This window comes from Heterodontus francisci, chromosome 32 (genome assembly GCF_036365525.1).
Source record: "Heterodontus francisci isolate sHetFra1 chromosome 32, sHetFra1.hap1, whole genome shotgun sequence".
Lineage (NCBI taxonomy): Eukaryota > Metazoa > Chordata > Chondrichthyes > Heterodontiformes > Heterodontidae > Heterodontus > Heterodontus francisci.
In genome coordinates, this window is record NC_090402.1 from 32491017 (window position 1) to 32516277 (window position 25261).

The window sequence follows — 25261 nt, forward strand, 5'->3', positions numbered from 1 at the left end:
TTCTGGGAGGGAAAGCCATTGTTGACCTAACCTCCCCCCACCCCCGACAAAATTGCACTGCGATGGGCCCTCCACCCCCACTTCCCATCGCAATTCTATGGCACTCCCCACCAACACCCCCCCCCACCCCACCCAGCCCGAACCTGCCTCAGGTGGCCCATAAAATTCAGCCTGCTGTTTTCTATATATTTGGCATTTACACATCTAAATTTGCTGGGCTTGGGGAAGAGTTGTTTCACTTGTCTTTGTACAAAATTCAGATTGATAATTAAACCACTATGTTGAGAACAGGTGCCTCCCACAGTGGAGGGGGGAATTGGAAACAGTCTTTTCCTTGCTCACTATCAACAGTACAGTGCAGCACTTTCAGAAGAATGACTCCCTACCCTCTGAGCCAGTGGGCTGAAGTTTATAAGTTGACGGGCGAAATAAATGGTGGTCCACCCACGCTGACTGCATGCCAAAGAGTCGTCGCAATTCCAAGCAAGGTGGCTCATTTAAATAGCTGGGGCAAGCTGCCCCCCCCCCCCCCCCACTGATGATGTGGAGGGGGCAGGCTGCCCGTCCCCGGCAAAGTCATTAGCTGTCTGTGCCCAGGTGCTGACGCCATTTTTAAAGGACTGTCAACCCTATCAGAAACTTTAAATATTTAAAGGGAAACGGAATTAATTAAATAAATAAATACTTATTTCCCTCCTCCCACACACCCCAATACCAAATAAATTAATTATTTGCCCTTCTTTCCCCCCCCCCCCACTAAAACACTTGCCTTTACTATCTGACCTTCCTCCCCACCCCACCCCCAACATAACTACACAAACTTCCAACTACAACCCTTACCACCATCCCCTACACCTATGCCCCTAATTTGACCCCATTTCCCCACCCACCGCACTAATAAACTTACCTTTACCCTGCCCCCCCACCCCTCCCCTGCCCCCAGCCTCCAGGCGACGTGAGATTAATTAATTCACTTATTTTAACTTATTAAAATATTTAAATTGCGGTCCCGTCGCCAAGCGGCGGGGGGGCTGCCACGAGGCCTCACCGCCACCAGTATTATTGGGCCGGGCCCTGCCTGCGCGAGGTCTATGGCGGGTCTCATTCGGGGTCATCTTCAGGCGCACCCCCCCAGCCACGGATCCCGATGTTGAGGGCTCCTTAAAATCCAGCCCAGTATGTGCTTGGAATTGGGAGAATAAATGTATCAACAAAGACGAGATGGTATAGGTTAAAGCAATCTGATAATGCTTTTGAGAACCATATCCTAACAATCTGCCTCATTGGGTTTGAGATTATTGTGAAACTTGCATGCGGAAAGAGTATTCTGACCTTTTAGCACATGACATTGTAATAGCTGGTCACTGCCTTGAAGAATAGATTAAAGTAAATTTTATCAGTCTGCATGAGTTGTACTTAAAGCTGCCCAAATTACCTTCTGCTTTTTTAGAAATAAGGATTTTGGCCTTTTACATTTGCTCCTATCAAGAAAATTGCAAGTGCCACTGAGTAAAGACAGCTTGCTGGCTCAACAAGATTTACAAGCACAGTGTGTTGATGATTATAATGTTCCCAGTTTCAAATGCATTATCCAGGGAAGTGTTCTGATGTTTCCTCCATTTAAAAAAAATCTTGAATTGGGGCTGCTGTTCCAAAGTTTCCAGCATCCAATTGCACGGTAGCGTGGGTGGAGATTTGGGAAGTTGTTGTCTGCCTGATCTTTCAACCCAGCAATTCTTAAAAGGATGGAACATAAATGTGAACAGACGTTATTGCACTTTTAGTACTGTTATACATACGTACATCTCATTTTTAAAAAAATGCCATATTGATAGATCCAAAATGTGTGAGATTACATGCACTGAGACACCTGTCCCATTGTAACTGAGGAAGCTCTGGAGCTTGCCCAGAATGCTCATTTGGTTAAACAACAAGAACTGGAGTTGAAGAACCAGTTTTTATTGTCCAGTTTTCACTTATGCATTCTGGACTATCCATTTCAAAACTGACTGCATTATTTCCCTTGTTTGAAATCTATTCTTGCAGCCCTACTATTCATGGCCTCTGGCTTCTTGCTATTCCTAATAGTTGCTTCATGAACATTCAGTGCATTTGCTCTTTTTTGTTTGGATCAGTTGGTGTCTGGCATGTGGAAACTTATAGGTTTGTTTAACAATTTCTAATCGAAAATACTAGTATTAGTAGGCTTTCTGTTTGTCAAATATGGAATGCACACACTGTCCCTGAATGAATACAACCCACCCACCCAAGTACAACAAGCTTAAGCACAGATTGACCAGATTCACTGTTTCAGGAACACATATATGCAGGGATGCTGTTGAATTTAATGAGCTAAAACTATGCACCTGAACAACATTCTAAGTTTCTCTTTTTGTCCCTGCGAAATGCTTATTTTTGGCTTCTTGCATGAATCACAAAGCTGTATGAGCACATTTGAATGTATTTCCTGAATATTCAACAAAGTATTTTATATCACAAGGTGCCTCATTTAGATTTATATTCAGTGATTATAAGTCCTGGAAAAGTAAATCACCTGAATATATGCTTGGAATTAATGGACAATTTCTTTTCTTTGCATATGATTTTACTCTGTTACAGGGAAAAGTGTATGGAACCTTCACTTCAGACAAAACATTTTGTTGCTAGTGGCATGGATCATGTGGAGATCCTGAAACAAATGGGGTTCACTGTAGTGTCAACACACGATGGGCGTATCCAGCTGACACATACACCTGATCAGGTCAGTAGCTGGGACGCAGCTGGACAGAGAAGGAGAGAAATATTAACTGGGTTCAACCTTGTAAAAGCAAAGAAAATAGTGTTAGTGCAGTATCTGTTTTACATTCATTTGTACTTGTATATTCATTTATAATACATTTTCGCTCTGCAATCTGGCCATGCTAATCCATGAGCAAGAATGCACATTATTTTTAAATGTAAATGTCACAACCTGGATAAACAGCACTATTTTGGTTTAATAGGGAGGGCACACCAGTCTTTTCCTTCACTTGAATAGCTGTTTGATTAAAAAGAGTTGGGCTTACATGTAGATTTTTGTTTTAAGTGGCTGGAAATGTTCGCCTTAAGCCACATTTCCTTCCTCTCTCTCCAAACACACTTTTTCAGTTCTTCCCTGTGTGCAAGTATCCCGGTACTTTACTCAAAACATGTTTGAGATCTTGAATTTTCAGGGAGATAACTGTGCATGAGAACCCACATTCTACCATTTTAAGATACAGATCATCAGTAACTTGGAGCGCACAGTTACATATTTTTAGTGTAACCTTTGGGCAAGCAGGCATTATTAAGCTTTGGATGGCTGTCGTGCCTACTTCAGTTAGTGAGGTTAGTACAATTATGAATATTCCAAATTTGAGTAAATCAGAGTTCAAATGTGCCTTCCTGTTGTAGGTTTCTGTTAGATTTTGATCTGATCCTAGATTATGCAGGAACATTTGAACTGTAGGGGGTTCTGCGGATGGGCCTGAAAGCTGGGTGGTCAAGCCCCCTTCAACGGTCTGCGGGACGCTGGGCCACATCCTAATTAGACAAAATAACTTGCTTCAACAGCAGATATTAAAGAAATACAACCTGGAGAAATTGACACAACCTCCTTTGCATTCTGAAATAGGCCTTAAGCTGAATTTATAATAGATCAGTTCGAGAGTGAGTTGGGCGATGCTGAAACTTAAGCACAAAGTGTATATAGTAAAAATGCATAATAACTGTCTGGTTTGTATTTGGTTTATTGACATATGGAATGTCTTTCTCAGGCTGCAAGTTCACAAAATGGCCAGCAGGGCCTAAAATTTATTGCAGAAATCATTGAACTGGTTCAAGCTCAGACGAAAGCAGAGATGACATCATTTGCTGTACAGATCATATCTCCCCCGTTTTTGGGACAAGTGATTTTAGCTGCAGGTCCGGCTCATTTTGGAATGGATCTCAGTAAACAGGAACACGGGGTGAGTCACATGTCCTTGCTATTGAAATGTTATGTTGAGTGTTTGGAAGCACAGCTAGTGGAGTTTTTTTTTAGAAAGGAGAGAAAAAGGTTGTAGTGCAATTTGTGCAGAGCATAAAGCCGCACTATTAGTCAGGCAGTCTTATTCTTAGCACTTAACTGGGTTGTTCTTAACCTAATTAAGTGATATTTCTTTTATTGACCATTGGGTTCCAATATTGATGTGCTGAATCACTCAGTGGTCTGTAACTCACTTATTTTTGCATAAAGTAAGTTTTATAACTTAAACCTTTAATCATATCTTCATTAGATTTGCGAGCTGACTTCCTTCAGCCATCCATTTTGTAACTACTGTATGACCCTTAACTACATTTTGTGTTTTGCGAAGAGTGGGACACATCCTCAGGCAGGTACTACTTGCTCCTAGAAATCTAATGACGCACCTCCAAAAGTTGGAGCTGGAACGAATCCCCATGGTATTTCTTGCTCCGATTTATTTTTTATTCTTTCCTGCTTGGACAAAATGCCTGGCCTCCATTATTGCCTCTGTATAGAGGATAGCCAATTTTAGAAACTGATCATCTGCTGATCGGGGCCACAATCTCCTGTTGCATTGCTCCCTCCAATTACTTTATTTCCCTCTGCTGCACTGCGTCCATAAACATTCAGTTGTTGCTTCATGAGCTTCTTGTCCTTTGTAGGTTAAAGGTACCCTGACGAAAGCCTTCCCATACACCGCCTGCTCGGATGTAACCAATTCAGATGAGGTCCATGGTAAAATTGTCCTAGTACAACGTGGTGACTGTATGTTTGCAAATAAGGCAAGGAATTTACAAAAGGTTGGAGCCACTGGTGCTGTCATTATTGGTGGGTATTATTTATTTTCAATATGTTAGTATAATTTATTTTTTTATTTTAAAGTGGAAGAAGTGCTATAGGTTCTATTTCATTAAAAAAAGGCTTGACTTCACAGTAACCATGTGTGTTATCTGGAATAGAGCCTCACCGAACCCAGCAGATTTGAGTACCTTTTTTCAGAATGAATCACATTGTGCTAGATTGACTTTTTGATGACTTGGGAGGGATATAGTAGCTATACATACATATGAACATACAAATTAGGAGCAGGAGTAGGCCATTTGGCCCTTCGAGCCTGCTCCGCCATTCAATAAGTTCATGGCTGAACTGGTTAATCCACATTTCAACCTACCTCCGATAACCTGTCATCCCCTTGCTTATCAAGAATCTATCTACCTCTACCTTAAAAATATTCAAAGACTCTGCTTCCACTGCCTTTTGAGGAAGAGAATTCCAAAGACTCATGACCCTCTGAGAGAAAAAACACCTGGTCTCTTCCATGCATTTGTACCATAATGTAACACACTGGTCAGTGTTTCAGGTAAATGGAAATGGCTTTGATTGTGGCACTTACACATCTCATCACCATATTTTGTAGAAAGGGCATTTGTATGTTTCCAAAAGTTAAATGGTGGTGAATTATATTTTATTTGCCAGAGAAGTTAATTTTGTCAGTAGCTCTGTTATTTGATTCTTTTGCTTTCCATTCTTCAGATAACGTGGAAGGCAGTAGCAGTGATGCCTCCCCTGTATTCCAGATGGCTGGTGATGGAGAGAACACCAGTGATATCACCATACCTCTCCTGTTCCTCTTCCACAAGGAAGGCACAATCCTACTGGATGCATTGAATGAAAACCAGAATGTGGATGTGCTGTTTATAGATAAATCCAAGCAGATAGGAAAAGGTCTGTTATTTTTTTTGCCTAGTTAATCCTTACCAGGATGAGAATTTGTTTTGTACTCCAATCTTTTTCAGTTTCTTTCTGTGTAGTTGTTAATCTGTTTAACATATCAAAGGCAGCCATAAGGTCAAGGAGGAATAAAGAGCCATAGTCGGACATACAGGGTGCCTTTGGTTACACTCCTGCTTTAGGTGAATTGGAAGGATGAATAAGATGTAATGTAGAGAAGGGGCAGACTAGAAATTAGTGATAGTATGAGAAAACAGAGGAGTCCTGCAGGAGCTGCTTTAAGAAGGGGGTTGATAGTTTTTAAAGGCCTGGGACTGATGCCAGAGGACAAAGGGCAGTTACTAGAGTAGGCAAGCACAGGGCTGAGATGGGGATGTTGGCTAATCATGAACTGTGTCAGAAGGGTACTTTGAGAGCACTTTTCAATGTGATAGAATATAAGGAACAGGGAAGTGGGGACGATGGAGGATGCAGAGGCAGCTGAGCAGTTGGTTTCTATTTTGGAAACAAAGTAATTGAAAAACCCAATAATAGTTGAAGAGTGAATTGAGAGCATGGGGGAGGGAAATTAGAGGAGATGGTTTGTGGTGGAAAAGTGGAGTTTTATTTTGTCTTATTTTGCAAGTTAACCTGGAATAATGGGAAGGGTTTGGTCAGAGAGAGGTAGACTTGGCACAACGTGAAATAGTCAAGCCAGGTCTGACCATTGACATATTTCCTAACATTTTTATGTTGAGTTTTCACTGTGCTTCAACAGTTGTTTTTTGCTAGTTTATTCCCTAATAGAAATAATTATTTAATTCTTGCTAGTTAGGGTAGTAATTCCATTGTTAAATTGGAATTTATTCCAGACAACAGAGATGAGGAAAAAACTACTGGAGAAATAACGATCCATATCCAAGTTGACTCTGTGGATGCTCAGGTTTCTCAACTAGAACTTGGCATTAACTCTCAGAGCTGTCCAGGACCGGAGTCGGCAGAGCATTCAGATACGAATGCAGCCAGACTTCAGGAAGCCCACAGTCAGGAAGTTGTTGAACTTCCATCTGATGCAAAATGTGAAGAGATTGAAGATCGCACATCTGTGCCATTGGACTGGAAGGAAGAAATGGATGCTTTTGAAGAAACTGACCAGGATGAACTATAAATACTGGTTCTTTCAAAACAAAGTTAAATTCGGAGGGATTGTGCAATCCTAGATTTTTCAAAACCTTGCTGCTTATATTAAATCTAGAATTCTGCCATTTATTACCAGTTTTCTGGACAAGTCCTTCAGGACTAAGGAAGTGAGCTATGATTTTGGAAGCGAAATTGCATTGCCTTAATTGATGTACATATGCTTTTAATTTATTTTGATGGTGATAAATCATCTTTTCAGGAAGGTTTCTAAATTCATAGGCAGAGCTGAATGGAATAATTTAGGAATTTGGAATTATGCCTGTCGGGCTACAATTATTAGGAACTATAGTGTACAGAATACCATCATTTCACAGATGGTGCTCACTGAAGTGAGCATTTTGGCCTAAAGAATTGCTGTTCATGATGCAATAGGAATCAGCTATTTAAAGTAACTTCCTGGTACTGCTGCTATCCATTTTATGCAAACTGGTACTAAGCATGCATATCAAAAATGGGGAGTGGACCACATTTTTCAAAGTGATTTTCAATTCAGGTTTGAGATGCACCCACCAAAATTGACCTATTTCAGCAAACAATCATTTCCCAATACTGGCAGTTGCATCGATGAAAACCTTTCAATCTACCTACAAGTTCTGTAACACTAACATGGCTTAAAACTGAACTGCATTTTCAAACTTGCAATAAATATTTACTCAATCATTTATAATCGTAGAATGCACAAATATTGGAACTGGTGACCAAGTAGTTTGTGTACAAAAATGCTCATGAACTGATTGCGAGTCCTTTTATACTAAAATGTTCATCCAATATCTGCAGGGTTAAACTGTATGCAGGTGGTGATTCATCCATCAGGGACTTTGAAGTAGATTGGTTATGAGCCTTCAACTTTTTTTTTTCCCCCAACGGACATGAATGATTTTTTTTAATACATGAGAGTAAGTACAGTACCTTGCTGCTCCAATACTGAAGCTTATTTCAATTGAATGTTTGATACTGTCTAAGAAATCTGTTGGCAATTTCTGATGATTTGATTCTGAATACCTAAACCCTTTTTTTTTTGGTTGGTGGGGTGAAGGGGAGTTTTTTTTTGTAAATCATCTGACCAACCAAACTCTGCGAGCAGCCCAAGTCAGAATCAGTGCAATTCTAAATGTTGGTTGTTACATAGTTAGAATTCAGCAAAGAAAGGACAAAAGTACACATGCTGGGAAAGAATCTGGTACATGAAAAACAGATCAAATCTGCATTAGCCAAGGAATAACCTACCTCCAAACAGCTTGTATAATGCCAAATCTTAAGAGGTGTTCATCAATTACATACATGCTTTTGAAGAAAAAAATTAGGAGCAGCTTTAAAGAAACAAATTGATTTTTAAATACTTACATGTGTGAGTTCAGGGGAGGTGGAGGAGGCATTAAATTATACTATTGAGTATATGTTGTTTATTGGACCTTCTTGTATCAGGAACTTAAACATTGGCAAATTTAACCAGATGTTGTGAGTGAGTTTTGCATGTTAAAACACTTAGTTTTATAAAATGAAGTGATTGGCAAATGTATCAATACAGATCTATTGCCAGGCTAACTTGATGCAAAGCAGTTTCATGTGTGTGGTAACATGAGAAGTATTTATAATTTGAATGTTGGATCCTGAACCGATTCCTAGTGCATGAGATATGAAACCATAGGAGCATCACACCAGTATGAGTTTGCTTTGACTACCTTTTAACTCTAGGCCAGTATAAAGGAGCATTTTAAAAGACCATTGTAACTGCCTTTAAAAAAAAAAATTGCATCAAGTCTTAGTTAGGACAAAGCAAAACTGTCATTTGTGTTCCAAGAATAAAAATTAGTGGAGGAAAGAGCAGATTTTTGCACAAATGTCAAAGCACACATGCAGGGGTCCATTGTTAGTCAGACTGCGAGAAGTCCACAACATAACCATCTGGCAGTTACCTGCCTCCAATTAGTAGCTTCAGTTTAAATACTGCTTATTTCTCTGCATATTTTTTGTACTCAAATGCAGAAATCTCAATCCTAAATCGAGCCTGGACCTCGAGACATCTAGTAAAACAATGAAATCCAATTGTCATTTGCTCTTTTTTTTTCAAAAAAGACAGGAGTAAATGTTAGTTTTTTTTAGATTGAAATAGCAATTGAAGCTTTGGCCCTTCATAAAATATATTTTTCTTCGATATTCTTAAACAGTAACAACTCCTCAGGCAGGATAAGTTTTAAGTATTCAATTGTAATGTTTGCCAGCTATATAATCTTCAGTGGTTTTTAATTTAAACTTACTATTTGAGTATTTGTGTTAATTAAACATTGTGATTTCCTTCTATGCATGCTGTATATGGCATATTATAATACAATTTTTTTTTAAATTTTCCTATGCAATATATCTTTCACTCTCAAAACCCAGATCTCTAAATAATCCAATTTCTAAGTGTAATGTTAATTATTTGCTTAGAACTTGAGAACTATACTTACAATTTCAGGGAGGAGAATTAACACTGTGCCTGCTTTCATCATATTTGTATTATTTCTTGCAACCAGCCACATTTTTTCCTGTAATCCCTGCTTGTCCAGTAGAGGGGGAGATGGGGGAGAAGGACGGAAGTGCTAGGGTGTGATTGGGTAATCTTGATTAATATGTATTCTGCTTCTTGTGCAATGCATTTTTATTTTAGTAATCACATTGCTTATTTGCTTTTTTTTTAAATGATGGTCATGACTATGCTATCAATTGTTTTACTACTTGTAAATCCAGCTAGATGTTCCAATGCAGTTGTAACTATAATTTTCAATTTTAGTATTTTGAGTTTATTTTAGTCAGGTATAGTATTTTGATGGCTTTGCTGCTGACACTTTTTTTACATTAGCTTAAAATGAGCATTGTATAAATGGCATTCAACTAAATTTGTTTCTAAGATGCACGGCATATTCCCCAGGAGTAACAAGTGGACTATTCTAATCAATCAAGAGTAAAGTAAGATTTTTCATGATGCAATTTAATTCTTCAAATATATTGAGAGTGAAGTTGATACCTACTGCAGGCCAGTCACACACAATTAATAGCCTAACACTATATAGTACTTGAATTAGGTTTATCATGTTCATTATATGAATTTAAAAAGTATGTATGAAACTATATTCAATTCTAGACCAGGACCAGTATTGGAGGTAACAAACCAATGTGCGTTTTGGGCTTGAGTATATGTGTTGCATATAAATTAAACACTGCAGATTAAAAGTTTATCTAGTTACCTAATTCAGCTGTGCACAAGCAAATTAAGTGGAAAGAATGGACTATGCATATTTAGTGTTTTAAAATTTTTGACAAGAATATTATTGGCAATATTATTTCTGCATTAAAGTGCTTTTAGGTTAATAATTGAGATTGTGTTTTTGATAGGCTTCAGGTCACAGTGGCGCAGTGGTTAGCACCGCAGCCTCACAGCTCCAGAGACCCGGGTTCAATTCTGGGTACTGCCTGTGTGGAGTTTGCAAGTTCTCCCTGTGTCTGCGTGGGTTTCCTCCGGGTGCTCCGGTTTCCTCCCACAAGCCAAAGACTTGCAGGTTGATAGGTAAATTGGCCATTATAAATTGCCCCTAGTATAGGTAGGTGGTAGGGAATTATAGGGACAGGGTGGGGATGTGGTAGGAATATGGAATTAGTGTAGGATTAGTATAAATGGGTGGTTGATGGTCGGCACAGACTCGGTGGGCCGAAGGGCCTGTTTCAGTGCTGTATCTCTAAACTAAACTAAACAGGTCACTCTTTTTAAATAAAGTGGACAGAAAACACATTGAAATAATTATTTCTAAAGGTATGGCTTATTTTACAGTCTATGTAATACAGTTAAGAGCAGTAAGTAGTGCCAAAATTAATTGACTTATGAAAATGGTATTTTAGACTTAGTTTAGAATAACTTCAGGCCAAAGTTAATAGATTAAGTATATTTACTCATAAAGAGAAGAACTAACTTGTATTCATAGATTTTTTTTATGACCTCAGGATGTCCCAAAGCTCTCTACAGCCAATTAAGTACCTTTTGAAATATCGTCACTGTTGCAATGTAGGAAACGCAATAGCTAATTTGTGCACAGCAAGATCCCATAAACAGGATTGTGGTGGTGTTTTTCATTCATTCGCAGGAGGTGGATATTACTGGCAAGGCCAGCATTTATTGCTCATCCCTAGTTATCCCGAGAAAGAGGAGCTGAGCCACCTCCTTGAAGGATGCATTCTATTTGTTGGGTAGAGAGTTTCAGGATTTTGACCAAGTGAAATAAACAATCAGAATTTTATTAGTGTTGGTTGAAGAACTCCCCTGCTGTTCAAATAGTGCCATAGTTTATGTCCACCTGAGAAGGTAGCCTGGACCTCTCTTTCACGTCTCATCTGAAAGACTGTGTACCTCCAAACTGCCTAGGGTATGTGCTCAAATCTCTAAAGGTGGTACTTGAACTCACAACCTTCTATCACTGAGGTGAGAGTGCTACCACTGAGCTAAGACCAACATCTAAATCTTGTAATTAGTTTGATACCTTAGCCAGTTTAGGCAAAAACAAATTTGTAGATGAGTAGGAGATAAAGTAGGTGCTCAGTCTAAATGTACTGACTGAAAAACTAAATTTATGTTGCCCTGATTGTACATTTTTGTTAAAAATGTAAAGTTGAGTATTTCTGTAGAGTGAATGGAGCTGCTTTGTGAATGTTTGGAGATCAGTTGCTTTTTATGGAAGTAGGAAGCCCTTGCCCTCAGTGGGACATGGTTCTTGTAAATCTGAGACTCGGGAGCATTGTTGCACATTTACTAATGTAATTTCAAAGATAAATAAGTTATGTCTTGACTTTTTGTAATTGACTAGAACTCACATTTGGCATTAACAGGATTTATTGTATTGAGATTTAAATATTAAATATTTTTTTCCTTTGTGTTGTAACTATAATTCCAATGTATTTGTGGTGCTGCAGTTGAGCTATTTGACAGCTTATCTAACACTAAGTACATCTTTCATAACTTTTTCCATTAGGTAAGAGAAGTTATGAATACTGGGGAATGTGGAAGGGATGTTGAGTGCCTTGTTAGATAAGAGGAGAAACTGTAAAGTTGAAATGGCAAATACTTTATAGTGTTCCAAAACCATCATATTGTTAAAAACAACTAAGTAGATGACATATTTTATTTTTGAGCTTGAAACACAAGTGCTATTTCAAGCATAAATTAAAGGAATGCCACCCTTTGCATGTTTCAGAAACATGAGTGGAAAATGCATAATAGAAATTGTTTTGTCTTGCTGAAAGCTTGAAGACCACAACTTAACATGTATCCAGGGAAAGGCATGTATTACCCAGTGGTTTTTAACCGTTTCATGTTGGTGAATAATTCAGCACCTTCTCGTTGGTTACGATTGAACTATTTTAGTTTAACTTACCATTTGTGAAATGTTTTGCCATAGCTTTAATATTCTACCTTTTTTGTGCATAACCACATTCATTTGGCTCTAAATCCAATATGTCTAGCATAGCTTAATGAGCATTTAAATAAGTTTATTACCTTTCCATCACTAAAATAAAAGCAAAATACTGTGGATGCTGGAAATCTGACATAAAAACAAGAAATGCTGGAACCACTCAGCAGGTCTGGCAGCATCTGTGAAAAGAGAAGCAGAGTTAACGTTTCAGGTCAGTGACCCTTCTTCGGAACTGACAAATATTAGAAAAGTCACAGGTTATAAGCAAGTGAGGTGGGGGTGGGGTGCTCTCATACTCACATCTCTGTCCTGGGATTGCTGCAGTGTTCCATTGAACATCAACGCAAGCGCGAGGAACAGCATCCCATCTACCGATTAGGCACACTACAGCCTGCCGGACTGAACATTGAGTTCAATAATTTCAGAGCATGACAGCCCCCCATTTTACTTTCATTTTTAGTTTTTTTTTTACATTCTTTTTTACATTTTTTACAATCTTTTTTTTGCATTTATTTCATTTCATCTTAGTTTGTTCAGTTAGCTTACCCACTGTTTTTTTTTCAGGTTTGCACTTGCTGCTGTTCAATATTCAGTGTATTAACACCTAATCTGTACTAATGCTTTGTCTTTCAACACACCATTAACATATTGTTTGCCTTTGCTCCGTGACCTTTTGGTCAGCTATGTGGCCTGGTCCAATCTAGACCTCCTTTGTTATCTCTTGCCCCACCCCCACCTCACTTGCTTATAACCTGTGACTTTTCTAATATTTGTCAGTTCCGAAGAAGGGTCACTGACCCGAAACGTTAACTCTGCTTCTCTTTTCACAGATGCTGCCAGACCTGCTGAGTGGTTCCAGCATTTCTTGTTTTTGTTACCTTTCCATCTCCTGTTAATTTACTTTCCTGCCCCATATTTTTCTTCCTGAGTGTTTCTCAATCTCCCATTGTGCCTGAGAATTGAGGACATAATACTCTGCAATGCATCAAAAGTCAATGTGCTGTTTTCAAGTTTTGTTAAAATATAGTATGCTTTTTTAATGACTATTTCTACATGTCTTTTTGAAATCAACAAAACTGGGTTAATTGTTTTGCCTTTACATAGAAAATATACAAATACAAAAATAGGCACAAACAACTTTATATAAAAAAAACTGATCAATATTTTAATGGCTTCAAAAAAAGTAAAATTTGGCACAATAAATTAATTGCAGTCTAACAGCTAAAAACTAAGAAATAATCTCAGTACAGACATTAACTTCAAAACCTTAATGGGAACTCAGTGTAAGATCGAATTGTTAGTGGATGGAACTGCTAAACTTAGTGTTATACCTAAGTTAGTTATTTACTACTGCAATTAGTGTAATTTTAGTTGAATTGTATAAAATAAACTTGTCTGTTTTTATATAGCTGTCTAAATTTCAACGTGCATTTTCAGGGAAGTTGAATCATATTTCAATGTTCCAGAGAATCTATGAATGTTTTAATCTAAGGTGCCTCATGGTAGTTTTAATTTTGTTTGAGGTATATTAACATTAAAAAGTGTGCACAAATGTTGAACTTTTATAAATGCTTTGTTTTTATAGTCTTAATGTATGAAATGTATAAAAAAATATCCAGTCACTGTAGAATTGAAGTTTTTTTTTAAATTGGAGGATTAGGGTGTTCATGTAAACTACAGACCAATTATTGAGAAGCACTTGCTTCTTTCAGTTGTATTGTATCAGTTTTGACATATGACCACCTCCTTCTCAGGACAGAATTGTTTAATTGCTCTCTCCAAAATGATGTTTTCAACATTGTACAAGATAAAGAAATATTGTTAGTTTGCATTCTTTAATTGTACCTCATTTTGGAACATTCTACATTGATAAGTGAGCTGCAGGATGAAAAATGAAGAGGCAGTATTGCTTATTGACCAACCTGGGCTATAATTCAAAAGTAAAATGCTTCTGAAGCTTGTCCAAGATGTATTCTGCAACTTGCAGTGTCTACATATTAAGGACAATTTGGATACCATGTAATAAGCCTTGCATGTAAACAAAAAAATCCAAGCACCTTTTGAACTGCAGGCAAAAGCTAAGAAATGAAGAGCAATACCCAGTGTTTTTGAATTTATCTTTTGCAGCAACCAGGATTGTTCACATAATATCCAGTACTGCCTCAATGCTTTAATAGTCAAATGTGTTTTATAACTCTCATGTGCTCTTTAACTATTAGTAGATATGAACTTACAGATGTTAAGCTAATGATGGAAAAATTTAATGCATCTACACTCTATTTGTAATTGTACAGTACAAGCTTGGCAGGGCCAATACAAATTTGTCATGGAAACCTCTACATGTGTCTTTTTCATTAATTTTGTATTCCATACAAGCAATGCTGGGTGAATGTGGTGTTTGAACTTGTATACGGACTGCTGGAAAAATAGTATCACCCTTGATAGAGCTGCTGGTAATTTATTTCTTGATTTGAAGCTGGTCGCATCTCGGCAAGGTACCGTCACCACAATAATACTATCCTGAGCTTAACTCACTTTATGGCTTAATGATGTTATAGTCCGCTGTACTGACCAGTAGGTCACATGTTCAAATCCTGGTCTGTCGTCAGTTAATAACCTTCAGCCACACAGTAGTGCCTCTGGGATTGAGAATGAAAATCAGCAGAAGTTTTTCTACTTTCTCTCCAGTGACCCCTCTGTTGAAAAAGGTATTAGATAGATGTTGGGTGACAACAAATGAGCTATGATGTCCCCTGTAGTTTAATAATCTGTTGGTATCAACTGTTGAGGCTCACACATGAAGACTGAGCAATGGATACGCTGCAAGATACCTGAGCCTTTGGACTGATCCCCCAGCAAGTGTCAATGCCTGGAGAGAAAACTGGAAAAAAAATCAACTGTAGGTGTTTCATAACAACATGTTGACTGTGGAGACTTTGACCAACTGACAGAAGGCACTTGCATTACCTAACCGGCAGCAATTGCTCATGGCTTTAGTTGGGAAGTGTTGAATAAAATGCAGCAAGAGCTCTAAATTTCTCTGATTTGTGACGATAGAGTGACTAAATGTTCTTGGCATGATCATTGGTTGCAGATTGGAAGATACTTTGTTTCTCTGGTGCAATCATGGCAGAACTTCATAGGCATACATGTACAACTGCAGAAGGGAGAGGAGGGAAAACATAGGGTGAGAGAGAGAGAGAGATCCTGTTCCCAAAGAAGTATGTTATGTATGTTTGGAGGTTGTTGTACTTGCATGCTTCCCTTTTGTAACCCCCTTCTTGTTGCTTTTGCCTCTTTTGTCCAAATCCCTACCCTCCTTACCTAACCTGTATTTCTAAATATATCTGCTCACTCCTCCTGCGCTCTAATTTTTCCATTACTAAGACCACTTTTTAATTGTCATGAAAAATATTTAATGTAGATCATCAGGTGGACTTGTAATTTGTGATACATGTGGGGTTTTCATCTTGTGCCAAGCCCCAAAATAAGATTGGGGCAGAACGGCATGGAATGCTTTTGATCAAAATTCATTGAAAACCTTAATTAATAGAATCAAAGGCCGAAATTTTATTTTGGGCGGGAGGCCCTGCCCACTGGCCGAAAAGTCAGTGGCAAGCTTGCCTCTCTCAGGCCTGGGGAGTCCGGCTGGGATTTTTCACTCCCCAGGCCTTTAATTGGTCTTGGGTGGGACTTCCACCTCCTTGAGGCAAGATGTCCCACCTAATGGAGCTGCCGGCCAATCAGCGGGCCGGCAGCTTAGTCCCCACAGCACCACCGGGAGCGGTGGCCACTGCTGGGACTACACCCAGCCATTGGAGGCAACAGGAAAGACTGCCCCCGAATTCAGGTAAGTGACCCGGCGAGGCCCTAAAAAAATTGGCTGTGCCCCGGCAAAGCAAGGGGGGGGGGGGTCGGTTGGGGGGCGGGGGAGGAATAGTTGTGCATTGCTGGCAGCCCTCGTGAGGCACAGGGTGCCCAATCAGGAGTGCCTTAGCCTGCAAGAAGGCAGCCTGGTTTTACCAGGCGGGATTCTTGGGCCTTTGCCGTCCAGCTGCTGAGGGTAAAATACATGCGGTGGTGGGAGGAGGCCCTTAAGTGGTAGTTAATTGACCACTTAAGGGCCTTGATAGGCCTGGAGCGGGTGGGCCTCGCCACCCCGCGTAAAGTTACAGCAGGTCGGGGGGTGGGGGGTAGGTCGGGAATGGCCCCCACCACCACCAGCCTGCTCGTTTGGGGGGGGCCATAAAATTCTGGCCAAAGAATGATACAGCAGAGGAGGAGGCCATTGTGCCCATACTGACTCTCCGGAAGAGTTACCAATTGGTCCGACTCCCTTGCTCTTTCCCTAAGTTCTGCAAGTTTCCCCTTCAAGTAATTATTCAATTCACTTCTTTTGTAAGTTATTTTTGAGCCTGTTTCCATCACCCTTTCAAGCAGTGTATTCCAGATCATAACTCGCAGCATTAAAAAAAAATCCTCGTGTCATCTCTGGTTCTTTTGCTAATTGCCTTAAATCTGTGTCCTCTGGTTACTGGAAACAGTTTCTCCTTATTTCCTTTATCAAATCTCCCCTTAATCATCTCTGCTTTAAGGAGAACAACCCCAGTTCCTTTAGCCTCTCCACAAAACTGAAGTCTTTCATGTCTGGTTCCATTCTAGTAAATCTCCTCTGCACCATCTGTGTAATTGGACATTTGGCAAATGTTGAATCGAAATCATGGTCAAAGCAGTTGGTGTTGAGAATGCTCAACTCCACATTCCCACCTACCCCCAATATCATTTCACGCCCCCCCCCCTCCCCCTTGCTCATCAAGAATCTACCTCTGCCTTAAAAATATTGAATGACTCTCTTCCTCAAAAAGCAATGGAAGCAGAGTTCCAAAGACTCATGACCCTCAGAGAAAAAAATTCTCCTCACCTCTGTCCCAAATGGGTGACCCCTTATTTTTAAATAGTGACCCCCTAGTTCTAGATTCTCTTGCAAGGAGGAACCTCCTTTCCACATCCACCCTGTCAAGATCCCTCAGGATCTTATATGTTTCAATCAAGTCACCTCTTACTCTTCTAAATTCCAGCAGATGCAAGCCCAGCCTGTCTAAATTTTCCTCATAAGACAACTTGGCCATTTCAGGTATTAGTCTAGTAAACCTTCTCTGAACTGCTTCCAACGTATTTACATCCTTCCTTAAATAAGGAGACCAATACTCCACACAGTACTCCACATGTGGTCTCACCAATGCCCTGTACAGCTGAAGCATAACCTCCCTACTTTTGTATTCAATTCCCCTGACAATAAACGATAACATTCTATTAGCTTTCCTAATTACTTGCTGAACCTGCATATGAACCTTTTGCAATTCATGCAGTAGGACACCCAGATTCCTCTGAATCTCAGAGCTCTGCAATCTCTCACCATTTAGATAATATGCAGCAGCTTTTTCGGAAGCAGAGGCAGTGCGAGCGAGTGAACAGCTGGGAAGTCAGTTTCAGCCTAAAGTAGATTACCGTTTGTTTCGGTGGAACAGGGGACTGCTGGGTAAGTTAAAAACTTATATATTTGGGCAGTGTAAAATATCTTACCTTTTGTGCAGCAGCATTTTCGGAAGCAGAGGCAGTGCGAGCGAGTGAATAGCTGGGAAGTCAGTTTCAGCCTAAAGTAGATTACCGTTTGTTTCGGTGGAACAGGGGACTGCTGGCTTTTTCGGAAGCAGAGGCAGTGCGAGCGAGTGAACAGCTGGGAAGTCAGTTTCAGCCTAAAGTAGATTACCGTTTGTTTCGGTGGAACAGGGGACTGCTGGGTAAGTAAAAACTTATATATTTGGGCAGTGGCTGAACCCGAGACACTACACATGTAGTGTCTCCCACCCGCCCTCCTCCTCTAACCAAAAAAAAGGACTCTGGTGTGTTGATAAGGTAAGCTTTTTTTATTTCTTCTGTATCGTGTGATTGGTTAAAAATTTACTTTCTTTTTTTTACTTTTTTTTGATTTATCTATTGGTTATTTGAAAAAGACCATAGCAGAGAAGTATCAGAAAGTATTTAACTCGTAAATTTATATAAAGTAGTAAAGTAATTAACTAAGTAGAGATGGCTGGGCAGGTGATGTGCTGTAGCTGTATGATGTGGGAGCTGGCTGTCCCCATTGTGAACGGCAGGGACCACATCTGCAGCAAGTGTTGGTTGCTGGAAGAGCTCCGGCTCAGAGTTGATGATCTGGAATCTGAGCTTCAAACACTGCGGCACATCCGGGAGGGGGAGAGTTACCTGGACGTTTTGTTTCAGGAGGCAGTCACACCTGGTAGATTAAGTAGTTCAAATTCAGTTAGTGATCAGGGACAACAGGGTGTGATTGCAAGTGAGGCAGGTAGGGGGATCCTGAGTTCAGGAGTGGAGGAGCCTCAGCCTTTGACCTTATCCAACAGGTACAAGATACTTGCTCCCTGTGTGGATGAGGAAAAGGGCTGCGGGGAGGATGAGCCAACTGACCATGGCACCATGGTGCAGAAGGCCATTCAAGAGGGGGGAGCAAAAAGACAAGTGGTAGTTATAGGGGATTCTATAATTAGGGGGATAGATAGTGTCCTTTGCAAGCTGGATCGGGAGTCCCGCATGGTGTGTTGCCTGCCCGGTGCCAGGGTGCAGGACATCTCTGACCGGCTTGAAAGGATATTGGAGCGGGAGGATCCAGATGTTGTGGTCCACGTTGGGACTAACAACATAGGCAAGGCTAGGATGGAGGACCTGTTTGGGGATTATAAAGCACTAGGAACGAAATTAAGGAACAGGTCCTCGAGGGTCATAATCTCTGGATTACTGCCCGAGCCACGTGCAAATTGGCTTAGGGATAAGAATATTAGGGAAGTAAACACGTGGCTAAGGGAGTGGTGGGGGAAAGAGGGGTTCCATTTCATGGGGCATTGGCATCAGTTTTGGAACCGGGGGGATCTGTACCGATGGGACGGTCTCCACCTGAACCGATCTGGAATCAGTGTTCTAGCGAAACGGATAAATAGGGTGGTCTCCAGGACTTTAAGCTAGTGACTCGGGGGGAAGGGAAAGGGAAAACGACAGGGAGTATGATGATAAATAAAAAGGCAAGCAGCAGGCTAACGTGTGCATGAGGGTTTAGGTTCAAGGCAGACGATGAAAGAAGCAGAATGGAAGGATAACTCAGGAGTTATTATTAGAGATGTTGGGAATCATGAGGGTAAGAAAGCTAGCATAAAGGCACTTTACCTGAATGCTCGTAGCATTCGTAACAAGGTTGATGAGTTAACGGCACAAATCATCGCAAATAAATATGATTTGGTAGCCATTACGGAGACATGGTTACAGGTTGGTCACGACTGGGAGTTAAATATCCAGAGGTACCAGACTATTCGGAAGGACAGACAGGAAGGTAAGGGAGGTGGTGTAGCTCTGATACTCAAGGACGACATCAGGGCGGTGCTGAGAGATGATATAGGTTCAATGGAGAATGAGGTTGAATCCATTTGGGTGGAAATTAGAAACTCGAAGAAGACAAAGTCATTGATAGGCGTAGTCTATAGGCCACCAAATAATATCACATTGGGGCGGGCAATAAACAGAGAAATAACTATTGCCTGTAAAAATGGTATGGCAATTATCATGGGGGATTTTAACCTACATGTAGATTGGTCGAACCAGCTCAGTCAGGGTAGCCTTGAGGAGGAATTCGTTGAGTGTATCCATGATAGTTTTCTTGAACAGTATGTAATGGAACCGACGAGGGAGCAAGCTATCCTAGATCTAGTACTGTGTAATGAGACAGGAATAATTAATGACCTCATGGTTAGGGATCCTCTTGGAAGGAGTGATCACAGTATGGTTGAATTTAGAATACAGATGGAGAGTGTGAAGATAAAATCCAATACCAGGGTCCTGTGCTTGAACAAGGGGGACTACAATAGAATGAGGGAGGACTTGGCTAAAGTGGACTGGAAACAAAGATTTTACGGTGGGACAGTTGACGAGCAGTGGAGGACTTTGAAAGCAATTTTTCAAAGTGTTCATCAAAAGTATATTCCAGTGAAAAGGAAGGACTGGAAGAAAAGGGGTAATCTGCCATGGGTGTCTAAGGAAATAAGGGAGGCTATCAAATTGAAAAAGAAGGCATACAAAGTGGCCAAAAGCAGCATGAAACTAGAAGATTGGGAAAACTTTAAAGGTCCACAGAAAGCTACAAAAAGAGCTATAAAGAAAAGTAAAATGGGACATGAGAAAAAACTAGCACAGAATATAAAGACAGATAGCAAAGGTTTCTATAAATATATAAAACAAAAAAGAGTGGCTAAAGTAAACGTTGGTCCTTTAGAGGATGAGAAGGGGAATTTAGTTATGGGATATGATGAAATGGCCGAGGCATTGAACAGGTATTTTGTATCAGTCTTCTCCGTGGAGGACATTAATAACATGCCAGTAATTGACAAAGAGACGAACGTAGGTGAGGACCTGGGAACAATCATTATGACGGAAGAGGTAGTGTTGGGCAAGCTAATGGAGCTAAGGATTGATAAGTCTCCTGGCCCTGATGGAATGCATCCCAGGGTACTAAAAGAGATGGCGGGAGAAATAGCAGGTGCACTGACGGTAATTTTCCAAAATTCGCTGGACTCTGGGGTAGTCCCAGTTGATTGCAAAACAGCAGATGTGACGCCACTGTTTAAAAAGGGAGGTAGACAAAAGATGGGGAATTATAGACCGATTAGCTTAACCTCTGTAGTGGGGAAGATGCTTGAGTCTATTATCAAGGAAGAAATAGCAGGGCATCTCGATAGAAATTGTCCCGTTGGGCAGACGCAGCATGGGTTCATGAAGGGCAGGTCATGCTTGACAAATCTTTCGGAATTCTATGATGACATTACGAGCAAGATGGACAATGGGGACCCAGTGGATGTGGTGTACCTAGATTTCCAAAAGGCCTTCGACAAGGTGCCGCACAAGAGGCTGCTGCATAAGATAAGGATGCATGGCGTCAGGGGTAAAGTATTAGCATGGATAGAGGATTGGTTGACTAACAGGAAGCAGAGAGTGGGGATAAATGAGTGCTATTCTGGTTGGCAATCAGTCACTAGTGGTGTGCCTCAGGGATCGGTGTTGGGACCGCAATTATTTACAATTTATATAGATGATTTGGAGTTGGGGACCACGTGTAGGGTGTCAAAGTTTGCAGATGACACTAAGATGAGTGGCAGAGCAAAGTGTGCAGATGACTGTGAAACTTTGCAGAGGAACATAGATACATTGAGTGAGTGGGCAAAGGTCTGGCAGATGGAATACAATGTTAATAAATGTGAAGTCATTCATTTCGGTAGGAGTAACAGTAAAAAGGATTATTACTTGAATGGTAAAAAGTTGCAGCATGCTGCTATGCAGAGGGACCTAGGTGTCCTTGTGCATGAATCGCAGAAGGTTGGTCTGCAGGTACAGCAAGTAATTAGGAAAGCAAATGGAATTTTGTCCTTCATTGCTAAAGGGATTGAGTTTAAAAGCAGAGAGGTTATATTGCAGCTGTATAAGATACTGGTGAGGCCGCACCTGGAGTACTGTGTACAGTTTTGGTCTCCTTACTTGAGAAAGGATATACTGGCACTGGAGAGGGTGCAGAGGAGGTTCACTAGGTTGATTCCGGAGTTGAGGGGGTTGGCTTATGAGGAGAGACTGAGTAGTTTGGGATTATATTCATTGGAGTTCAGAAGAATGAGGGGGGATCTTATAGAAACATATAAAATCATGAAGGGAATAGATAAGATACAAGTAGAGAGGATGTTTCCACTGGCAGGTGAAGCTAGGACAAGAGGGCATAGCCTCAAGATTAGAGGGAGCAGATTTAGGACTGAATTAAGAAGGAACTTCTTCACCCAGAGGGTTGTTAATCTATGGAATTCCTTGCCCAGTGAAGTAGTTGACGCTTCTTCAGTAAACGTCTTTAAAGCTAAGGTAGATATCTTTTTGAACAATAAAGGAATTGAGGGATACGGTGGGAGCGCGGGTAAGTGGATCTGAGTCCACGAAAAGATCAGCCATGATCTTATTGAATGGTGGAGCAGGCTCGAGGGGCCGGTCGGCCTACTCCTGCTCCTAGTTCTTATGATCAATGCTTTTTTATTCTTCCTGCCATTTGATGAGGGCTGATGAGCTAGTAATGGTCAGTGGAGGAATTTACAGAGGTAGAAGTGTGAAGAACCAAGTTTGTGCAAGATGTTGGGCTGGAGATAATTTGAGCGATGGGGAAGGGTGATCAGAGTTGGAAGTATGTTTCTAATTGTAAATTTTCTGTCTGTAGCCCTGCTTTGAATGATCCTATGGCGAGTTAAGATAGGTTTGAACAACCCCAATTTCTGTTAGTTTTTTAAATTGCCTTTTCAATAAATAGATCATTTACTACTCGGAGAAAAGTAGTTGTAAAATAAAAATAATGCCAAAGTGGCGCATAGAGAATAGTTTTTAATAAAATTGAGGCACTTTTCTACTTTAAAAAGGAAAAATGTCAATGCCCATATTTATTGTAAACTTGTAGATTAGATTAGATTAGAGATACAGCACTGAAACAGGCCCTTCGGCCCACCGAGTCTGTGCCGAACATCAACCACCCATTTATACTAATCCTACACTAATCCCATATTCTTACCAAACATCCCCACCTGTCCCTATATTTCCTTACCACCTACCTATACTAGTGACAATTTATAATGGCCAATTTACCTATCAGCCTGCAAGTCTTTTGGCATGTGGGAGGAAACCGGAGCACCCGGAGAAAACCCACGCAGACACAGGGAGAACTTGCAAACTCCACACAGGCAGTACCTGGAATCGAACCCGGGTCTCTGGAGCTGTGAGGCTGCGGTGCTAACCACTGCGCCACTGTACAACAAACTACACAAAATGAAGTGTTAAAATTCAGAGTTTTGAACCCTATTATGACTGAAATAACCTCAAAGCATCCTTGGGAATTTTTTTAAATTCATTTCATAGGATGTGAACATTGCTGGCAAGGCCAATATTTGTTGCCCATCCCTAATTGCTCTTGAGAAGAACGTGGTGAGCTGCCTTCTTGAACCACTGCAGTCCATCTGGTCCGGGTATATACCATAATGCTGTTCGGGAGGGAGTTCCAGGATTTTGATCCAGCGATAGTGAAGGAACAGCAATATATTTCCAAGTCAGGATGGTGTGTGGCTTGGGGGGGGCATTTGCAGATGGTGGGGTTCCCAAACGTTTGCTGCCCTTGTGCTTCTAGGTGAAAGAGATCGCGGGTTTGGAAAGTGCTGTCGAAGGAGGCATGGTGAGTTGCTGCACTGCATCTTATATCTTGTACACACTGCTACCGCTGTCCGTCGGTGGTGGAGGGAGTGAATGTTTATGGTGGTAAATGGGGTGCCAATCGAGTGCGCTGATTTGTCCTGGATGGTGTTGAGCTTCCTCAGTATTGTTGGAGCTGCAGTCAGCCAGGCAAGTGGAGAGTATTCCATCACACTCCTGACTTGTGCCTTGTAGATGGTGGACTGGCTTTGGAAAGTCAGGAGGTGGGTTAATAGTGTCAGAGTTGCCAGCCTCTGACTTGTTCTTGCAGCCACAGTATTTATGTTTCTGGTCAATGATAACCCCCAGGATGTTGCTAGTGGGGGAATTCAGCCATGGTTATGCCGTTGAATGTCAAGAGGAGAGGGTTAGATTCTGTCTTGTTGGAGATCGTCATTGTCCGGCACTTGTGTGGCGCAAATGTTACTTGCCACTAGGCAGTCCAAGCCTGAATGTTGTCCAGGTCTTGCTGCATATGGACACTTCAGTATCTGAGGAATTGCAAATGTACGGATGTTCAGTACCAATCATCAGCGAACATCAACATTTCTGGCCTTTATGATGGAGGGAAGGTCATTGATGTTGCAGCTGAAGGTGGTTGGGCCCAAGACACTACCCTAAGGAACTCCTGCAGGAATGTCCTGGGGCTGAGATGATTGACCTCCAACAACCAGAACCATTTTCCATTGTGCTAGGTGTGAATCCAACCTGTGGTGAGTTTTCCCCAAATTCCCATTGACTTCAATTTGATTAGGGCTCCTTGATGCCACACTCAATCAAATGCTGCCTTGATGTCAAGGCCAATCATTCACACCTCTTGAGTTCAGCTTTCTTGTCCATGTTTGGACCAAGGCAGAAGCTGAGTGGCCCTGGCGGAACCCAAAGTGAGCATCAGTGAGCAGGTTGTTGCTGTTTATATGGCACTTGATAGCACTGACGACACCTTCAATCACTTTGCTGATGATCGAGAGCAGATTGATGGGGCAGTAATTGGCTGGATTAGATTTGTCCTGTTTTTTGTGGACAGGACATACCTGGGCAATTTTCCACATTGTTGGGTAGATGCCAGTGTTGTAGATGCACTGGAACAGTTTGGCTTAGCGTGCAGCCAGTTCTGCAACACCTGTCTTCAGTACTATAGCTGGGATGTTTTCAGGACCCATAGCCTTTTGCAATACTTGTGTTGTCAACATTTGTATCTCCCTTGAGGCTTCCGTTCGAGCTTATTTTTTCCAATACAGTAAAGGAATGCTGTTTATACCCACAACTATGTCCTATTGTGTATGTCATCACCTTGTTACGATCCTGTAGGCTATTTTTTGAGTTATATGCTTTTTTTGTGGCGATGAAAATAGTGTTTGTTTGCAAGTGCATGGTACTTAGCAACCTGGAAAACTAGCAAAAGCTTACCGTTACATTTCATAATTTTCTGCCCATTTTACCCATCAAAAAAATTTGCGAATAAGACTTTGTTTTAAAACACAACCCCTAAATGAAAATGTATTTATATTTGGATCTTTCAAAATAAATGAACCAGGCCAAAAAGTGGTTAAAATGCTAA

At 40.8% G+C, this 25261-nt stretch overlaps 1 protein-coding gene across 1 annotated transcript in view; it reads left to right on the plus strand.

Annotated features, from left to right (window-relative positions):
• Positions 1 to 11844, plus strand: part of si:ch211-282j22.3 (ER degradation-enhancing alpha-mannosidase-like protein 3) — a 67695-nt gene extending 55851 nt beyond the window's left edge. Inside the window, exons 16-20 of the mRNA XM_068012652.1 lie at positions 2620 to 2761; positions 3795 to 3986; positions 4687 to 4852; positions 5558 to 5749; positions 6607 to 11844. Coding sequence (XP_067868753.1) covers positions 2620 to 2761; positions 3795 to 3986; positions 4687 to 4852; positions 5558 to 5749; positions 6607 to 6902 — 988 coding nt within the window. The 3' untranslated portion in view covers positions 6903 to 11844. The remainder of the gene's footprint in view (positions 1 to 2619; positions 2762 to 3794; positions 3987 to 4686; positions 4853 to 5557; positions 5750 to 6606) is intronic.
• Positions 11845 to 25261: the final 13417 nt, after the last annotated feature.